Source organism: Phalaenopsis equestris, unplaced genomic scaffold, assembly GCF_001263595.1.
Source record: "Phalaenopsis equestris unplaced genomic scaffold, ASM126359v1 Scaffold000002, whole genome shotgun sequence".
Lineage (NCBI taxonomy): Eukaryota > Viridiplantae > Streptophyta > Magnoliopsida > Asparagales > Orchidaceae > Phalaenopsis > Phalaenopsis equestris.
Window position 1 is genome coordinate 7,698,702 of NW_018164444.1, and position 7,982 is coordinate 7,706,683.

Sequence of the window (7,982 nt, forward strand, 5' to 3'; positions counted from 1 at the left end):
CGGTGCTTTACAGCTCTACATTATTTTTATCATATATACATATATTTCTTTTATAAAATATGGAGGAGGAAAAAGAAAAGAGAAGAAAAATCAGATTTTGCCAATTGTGGGACGTTGGATTTGGAGAGCACAGGCGATTCGTCCACTTGGAACATTTTCATTGGAACACGTGTTCTCCTCTGGGTTATAAAGTGGGAGGGAGAAACAAAGCCGAGTTTTTTATGTTTTTTCTTTCGGAAAATGATGAAGTTTTCTCGGAGAAAGAGAGAGATGTAACCGAATTATCTTGCAGAGGTTCCGTCGGGTTCGGCAGAGGTACAAAAGGGGCAGTTTTGAAGGAGGGGTTTTCTTTGTGTTTGAGCTCAGCATACCGGAATGTACGTGCGGGCTGAAGCATAAGGTGTGTTCTGAGTTTTGAACATCATCGCTGAATAAAAAATTGGTTTTTTTATGAACAGAAAGTTGACGATTTTAGTTTTGCGATGCTTCCCGGCTTTGATTTACTTCAGCTTATCCATTCCCCTGCACCTTTTTTTATTCTGAGATGGGGTTTGGTGTTTTTTTAATGGGTTTCTTGTGGATTTGGGGTTTTAGATTGGTTTGGTGTGAATATGAATAAGAGGATTCTCCTGCCTGTTTTTATTTGACAGAATCTCTGTCAGAAAGCTTAATCCTTTGCTTCTTCTTCTTCTTGTTCCTGTTCATCTTCTCTCATTTTCTCACTCTAGATGATGGAAGTTGAAAGGGGATATTTTGGGATTGGGATTTCTCTGGCTTCGAGCTGAACTGGAGCATTTTTCGAGAAGGTTATTTGAGAGAAATCTTTTGATTTTTTTTTGCTTCCTGTTCTTCATCTGTTAGTCTGTTGGTATCAGTCTGAACTTTTTTGATTTGATGATTTGATAAATTGTACGCACCTAGTGATCTTCTAATTCTTCCCCTTTGGTTTTCTCTTTGGCTTTTTCTGAACATTTCTGGTGCTAAAAAAGTCTCCTTTTTTCCCCCGATCAACTGTTTCTGATAAAGTTTTCTGTTTGGTTTTATGGATTGTATATCATGGTTGAAGCCTTTTTCTTGCCGATTAGCTCATAAAGTCTTAAATTGCGAATTTGCAGTGTAATTTTATTTAATTTTATTTTTCTTTCTTTTTCTGGATACCAGATTGGTATTCTTCCTGACTGGACTAATCCAATTTCAACATTCAAAATTGCAACTTTGTTTTAATAATTAAGTATATTGCCAAAGACTCCTGTTGTGTAAACTAGTTTTAGTCTAAAATTTTCATATTTAATAATGAATTCCAGTTTTTTTTTTTTTCTTACAGGTCTTACAGGCCTTGTGTTTATGTTTTATGTTCTTGTGGGAACTCTTCCTAACTGGACTTATTGGTTTTGCATAATGGCTGCTTCTGGTGATGTGAGGAGCAGCAATAAGCTGAGAGTTTTTGAAAGTTTGGATGATTTGGCTACAGATTTGGCCGAGTATATTGCACAATTATCAGAGGTTTTTGTAAGAGAAAGGGGATTTTTTACAATTGCCTTAACTGGTGGTTCTTTAATCAACCTGATGGGGTATATTTGTAATTGTTGTAATTTCATACTTCTTTAACAACGGGCCTAGAGCTTAAATTCAAATATATTTATTGATTGACGCAGGAAGCTTTCTGAAGCTCCTTATAACAAGACTGTGGACTGGACAAAATGGTATGTTTTTTGGGCCGACGAGCGGGCGGTGGGAAAGAATCACGTCGACAGCAACTATAGGCTGATGAAGGATGGATTTCTTTCGAAGGTGTGTATAAGATTGTCATATCTTCATTGGGAATTTTGTTGGATGGAGAAAAGATTGAATTTTGATTCTAAAACTAATTTTTTTTATATAGTTCTTCTTTGTGAACTTAAAAAATTTGTTTGATTTCACTTCTTCAACATGAAATATGCTTTGGTTCATTAGTTTTTGTGATGGAAAAGTTATAGTTAGATTAAATGTCAACGTTCTTGATATTTGATGTAATATTTCAATTGTTCAGATACCAGTTCATGTTGCCATTTTATTTTTCTGAGAAGTTTAGATTATGGTCGTTTATGCTTATGGAATAGAGACGTTTGCATTGGTACTTTTGTGCAACTATTATATGATATAGGTTCTGGGAGATATTAAATTGCAAAAATTGATTCAAGAGATTCGTAGCAAAAATTTGAACAGAAGCGCACAAAATAAAAAAACACCCGAGAATAGAAAATACCATGAAGCCTCACATCAAGAAATTCACTAGAAGAGTGAGCAGATTCGTACAAATTACACCACTCAAACCTCTTCACACTTTGAAACACTTCAGAACGCTGTTTTCTTCTCATTTGCATAAGAGAATTAAAAATTTGAACCCTTCCTATCAACAAAACCGAAACTTCAAGTGAAAACTGTCCAAATATCGTTACTTGCTTCATGGAGTTGCATTTGGGCACTGCAGTGTCATGCTATCGGGTGCTAAACCTAAACTAGGAGCAGCGGTGTTGCCTCTAGGCGTTGGGGCGCTGTTGGCTTAAAGTTGGGGTTCTGCAGGTACAATACCAAGATGCTATGTACAGGAAAAAAAAATTTCGTATGCCCCTTTACCCTCTAGCAAACTCTTCGTCAAATTTGAATGACGAAATTTAGGGCTTTGAGTGAACAATTAATTTAAGGTATGTGGATCACATGAAGAAAATTAGGATTTAGATTTTTAAGGCCGCTTGATGTACAAAATTTTACTTTATTTAGATGCAAACAAGGTGGGAATCAGAACTAAAATGATAATGTAATGATTGATTAAAATGAAGAAATGAATGAGAAATTTGAACTTTGAAAGCCCAATAAGCAACTGAATTTTTTCCATCGCAATTAAACTCCAATTTTTTTAAGGGGCATTTACATACATACCGGTCCAATCTATTCCTATGCATTTACATATCTAACACCTAAACTTTAATTTTAACATTTACACCATCCAAATCATTCATATCACATCAAAAATAACACTATTTTAACTTAAAAAAAATCAAAACATAGCTTTTTATGCATATGTAAGGTGGCTCATATGTAAAAGTTAAAATTTAGGTGTGGAATTAAGTGGTATGTATGTAAATATTTTTTTTATCAAATATGAAGCTGATAAAGAGCTCTAGATATTTATAAGAAGTTGGATAAACTGAAGAAAATAGTCCATAAAGTGTCTAAAAATTCAAGCCTAACGCCAATAATAGAAAACGAGTTCTAGAATTAGCTTGTCGTACTTTTATAGTACTCGACGAAATCACTAGCATTGTGCACATAAATTTGAAGTTTCAGTCAAATATTTAATTGAATCAAAAGTTGCATGATTACATGTCCTTGCCTACTTTTTTTTAAACATCATATTTATTAATGTTAGCTTATTCTTGACGTGCATTGGATCATACAACAACAAAAAGCATCTGAACAAGTATTTCATGCTCAATGCCACAAGAGCTACTTGGATAATCATTGGTCCATCACTCGAGTCGCGAGAACCACAAAAAAAACTTTTTTATGAATCAAAAAACATGAATAGTGAGATGAAGTTTTCAAAAGTTTCTCTTTTTCGCCTTATAAATTGAATTGAAGGTTGATCATTTGTGTTTCTTTTATACTTGCATGAACTGGAAGACATCGTGCAAGGCTTATGGAGAAATTTGCGAAGAGCTTTCTATCCAACTAGGAGACTCAAGTTCAAAACATATCCTAATCACTAACCGCTAATTCATAACTTAGTTGTCATTAAGACTCAACTTCCAAAAAAAAAATGGTGGACATCTGTCGTTTGCATCATTGATGACATACAACAACAACAAGAATAAACAGTTGTCTGGGGTCGGCTACATGAATCCTTTTTCTCCATTGCGCCCTATTGAGTGTCATATTTTCATTTTTTCTAATAGATTAAGGTCATTTTTTATACAATATGCCTTTGTATTTCTGGGTGTACCTTTGTCTTTCTTAACATAAGTTGAATCTAAAATATCTACTCTCCTAATTGGATCATCAGATGGTCGACGTTTAATGTGACAAAACCATCTAAGACGACTCGCTCTAATTTTGTCTGCCATGCCACTGGAGTTACAACAACCCTATCACGGATATATTCATTTCGCATTTTGTCTCTAAATGTAAAGTCACTCATCCACCTATCCATTCTCATCTCGACAACACTTAACTTAGTTTTATGCTTCTCTTTTAAAGGCCAACATTCTGCGTCATAGAGCATTGCTGGTCTCGCCACCATCTTATTAAATTTTCCTTTCAGTCTAAGCAGTACTTTTCTATCGCACAATAGGCTCGAAGCATTCCTCCACTTCAATCAACCAACTTGAATTATACCGCTAACATCCCCATCTATATCACCATCACTTTGAACAATAGACTCGAGATATCTAAAGCGTTCACACCTTTTAATAATTTGATCACCCATAGTTACAACTCTGTCACTAGAGCTACTACTACTAAAATTACATTCCATGTATTCAATTTTAGTTCTACTTAAATGAAGGCCTTTAGAATCAAATTTAGACCTCCATCATTCAAGTTTTAACTGATCTTTCTCTCTAGTCTTATCCACTAGAAGGATATCATCACAGAAAAACATACACAAGGTACATCCTCTGTAAATGTCTAGTAAGAGCATCCATGACTAAAGCAAAAAGATATGGGCTCAAAGTTGATCCCTGATGTAGTCCAACTAAAATAGAAAAATATTTGGTCAATCCTCTGTTCGAACACAAGTAAAACAGCTCTATTATACTTTTTTTAATGACTTGAATATAATTCATATCAACACTTTTCTTCTCTAGAACACTTCAAAGGATATCTCTTGGAACCTTATCATAAGCTTTTTCTAAATCAATAAAAATCATATGTAGACCATCCTTATTCTCTCTGAACTTCTCCATCAACTTCTCCATCAAACCTAAACCTCTCAATAAATGTATAGCTTCCATAGTAGACTTGCCCGACATAAATGCAAATTGATTATAAGAAATATTTGTAATACGTGTTAAACTATGTTTAATTACCCTCTCATAATTTTAAAGTTTGACACATCAATTTAATTCCTCTATAATTTGCACACTTTTGGGTGCATCCCCTTTATTTTTAAAAATAATGACAAAAATACTCTTCTTCCACTCCTCAGATATTTTTTTAGTTTTTAAAATAATATTAAAGAGTTTAGTAAGTCAAGAAACACTCAAATCTCCTATATATTTCCACACTTCAATTGGGATATCATCAGATCCTACAAATTTTCCACCCTTGGTTTTCTTTAAAACCTCCTCAACTTCTGTTTTACTAATGCGATGGTAAAAATTAAATATCTTATTATTATTAACGATGTTAAGATAACTAAGGTTGATTATATTTTCATAAAGTTTATTAAAAAGTTTATCATAATAACTCACCCATCTATGTTGAATATCTTTTCCTAAGAAAAACACTTTTTTATTTTCATCTTTAATGCGCTTTACTTGAATTAAATATTTACTTTTCTTTTTTCTTTATTTGACTAGTTTATAAATATATTTTTCACCATCTTTAGTATCTAATATATTATAAAGATCACTAAAAGTAGAAATTTTAGTGTCACAGATTATTCTCTTGGACTCCCTATGGTTCATTTTATATTTTCTCAGTTTTCTAAGCTTTTATATTTAAACCAATTTTTATAACATAAATTGTTATATTCTATATTTTCTTACACATTATTATTCCACCACAAACTATTTTTATTTATAGAATTTTTTTTTTCTTTTAATTCTCCAAGTATATCATTTGTCACTTATTTAATTGTGTTTGTTACTTTATTCCACATAGAATTTGTTTCTTCATGAACATTACAAATTTTGAAGTTTACTCATAAAAATAATTTTAACTGTCTTTTTGGTGCCCCCATCTAATTCTGCGAGAATAATTCCTAGTAGGCAAACTTAATTTTTACAACATTATCTTTCAAACTTTTATCTATAATTATACCTACACCATTTCTAGTGCGACTCTTATCTGAATACTATAGTTTAAAATCTAGGTTATCAATCTTCTTAGTCTTTTCTCCAACTCATTTAGTTTCTTAAATACATAAGATATTTATATTTCTATAAATCATATCATCAACTGATTCTATTAATTTGCCTTTGAAATTACTTATATTCCAAGATCCTATCCTAATTTTAGTTTCATGGACTAACTTCTTTACCTAGATCTTTTTGTAATGTGAAAACTCTTGCTTATTTGACATTATACTCAGGCGCCGGTGTAGCGGTTTTTTCACACTTTTCACTGTATTCAAGCCATACAACGCGTTGCTTGCAGCGGACGCCGTAGCATTTACACAATAATTAAAAGAATTCATGTCATGATTTTTCGACAAATTTTACATTGGCTATCGACTGCCTAACACAACCCTCCACTTTTGATATTCGGGGCTTGAGATTTGACAATGTCAGTGTTGAAAATAAACAATATGAAGTTAAATTTTGAATCTTTGGTCCTCATTATTTACCAAATACTTGAAATAAAGCTTTAACTAAATGTTGCAAAAGGTTCAAAACTTAGAATTGTAGGTTTGATTTGCATACTAATCCCATCTCAACAAAATGTTTCAGAATCATTATTCTTCAGTATTTTATCTGTCGAAATCAATAATTTTTCATGTTCCGTGTTTTAATTTCTTCTGTCATATCATATAATGGGTTGTGAATTTCTTTTAGCTCTTTGTATTATTGGTGCCAGAACTTATTCTCAGCATAATTCCCTGAATTGATTCCACCTGTTTAATTTTTTGCAGTCTTTTCATTCAAGTGATATTTTATATATTCATAATATTTCACATACAAATCAACTCTTCTTCATCCTCCATGTCCACATTTTGAATGTGTAATTAAGTCTACTAACATCTCAACATTAATTTCTAGGTCTCTATCCTCAACAGCCACATCTACTCCATAAATGATAATTTGACGGTGGAGCAAGCAGCGCGAGAATACGAATTCATGATCCGGCAGCTCGTCAAGGTCCGCACGATCGATGTCTCGGAGAGCAATGATTGTCCAAAGTTCGATCTTATAGTCCTCGAACTCGGCTCCGATGGTCATTTGGCATCCCTCTTCCCTCACCACATTTTGCTTCAGCACAAGGAGGAGTGGGTCACTTACCTCACGGATTCGCCCGAGCCACCGCCGGAGAGGATCACATTTACGCTTCCAGTGATCAATTCGGCATCCAACATTGCGATGTTGGCAGTAGGTGATGATAAGGCGATGATCGTGAAGCGAGTTGTTGATTGTATTGCCGACGGCCTCGATGCTGCTTTGCCAGCCCAGATGGTGAACCCAAGTGAAGGGAAGCTGGTGTGGTTCCTGGACAAATCATCTGCATCTTTCCTCGATGCTAAAGCCGATGAAAACGAACATGGTGGAATACAACATTAAGGCCAAGATTTCAGTATGTTGATGAGCTCATTGGGTTTGATATATGTTGGTTCATTTTTGTTCTTTTTTTGGGGTATATGAGGGAGTATTATTAATAAGCCAATAATGTATTAAGGCATGGAATCCCTTTCTTTTTTGCAAAAGGAAATGAGAGTATATTTATGAAATTATTTGAAGAGGAGAGTGTGTGAGAATGAGGAGAGCAGAGGCCATATATTTTGTTACTTACTGGAAATTATTTACTGGAAACTTATATAGAGATGTATTATTTTTATTTAGAGTTTTATTTATATTAATATTTTTATCTCTTATGTGATTAATATTTGATAGATTATGGAGTATGCTCCTCAAATTAATGAGTCGTTATTTGGTCTTGAATATGGACTTGGAGGATAGTAATAACGTTGGATGTCTCACAAAGAAATAACAATGAGTCGTTATTTGGTCTATTTAAATGAGAAACTAAGTAAATTTGATTGAAATTCATCAAACCATGTACGAGGGACT

At 33.5% G+C, this 7,982-nt stretch overlaps 1 protein-coding gene across 1 annotated transcript; it reads left to right on the top strand.

Annotated features, from left to right (window-relative positions):
• The first annotated feature begins 1,351 nt into the window (after positions 1–1,351).
• Positions 1,352–7,734, top strand: LOC110021975 (probable 6-phosphogluconolactonase 2). Its single transcript, XM_020720761.1, has 3 exons — positions 1,352–1,571; positions 1,656–1,791; positions 6,960–7,734. Exons 1-3 carry the CDS (start codon positions 1,399–1,401, stop codon positions 7,473–7,475), a joined length of 825 nt encoding a protein of 274 aa, XP_020576420.1. The 5' UTR covers positions 1,352–1,398; the 3' UTR covers positions 7,476–7,734.
• The last annotated feature ends 248 nt before the right edge of the window (positions 7,735–7,982 follow it).

Bases quoted from the DNA above. Each gene is read 5' to 3' on its own strand.
- LOC110021975 (XM_020720761.1), top strand. From the start codon at position 1,399: ATGGCTGCTTCTGGTGATGTGAGGAGCAGCAATAAGCTGAGAGTTTTT. The intron at 1,572-1,655 runs GTATATTTGTAA...TGATTGACGCAG, and splicing joins TCTTTAATCAACCTGATGGG to GAAGCTTTCTGAAGCTCCTT. The intron at 1,792-6,959 runs GTGTGTATAAGA...ATTAATTTCTAG, and splicing joins AGGATGGATTTCTTTCGAAG to GTCTCTATCCTCAACAGCCA.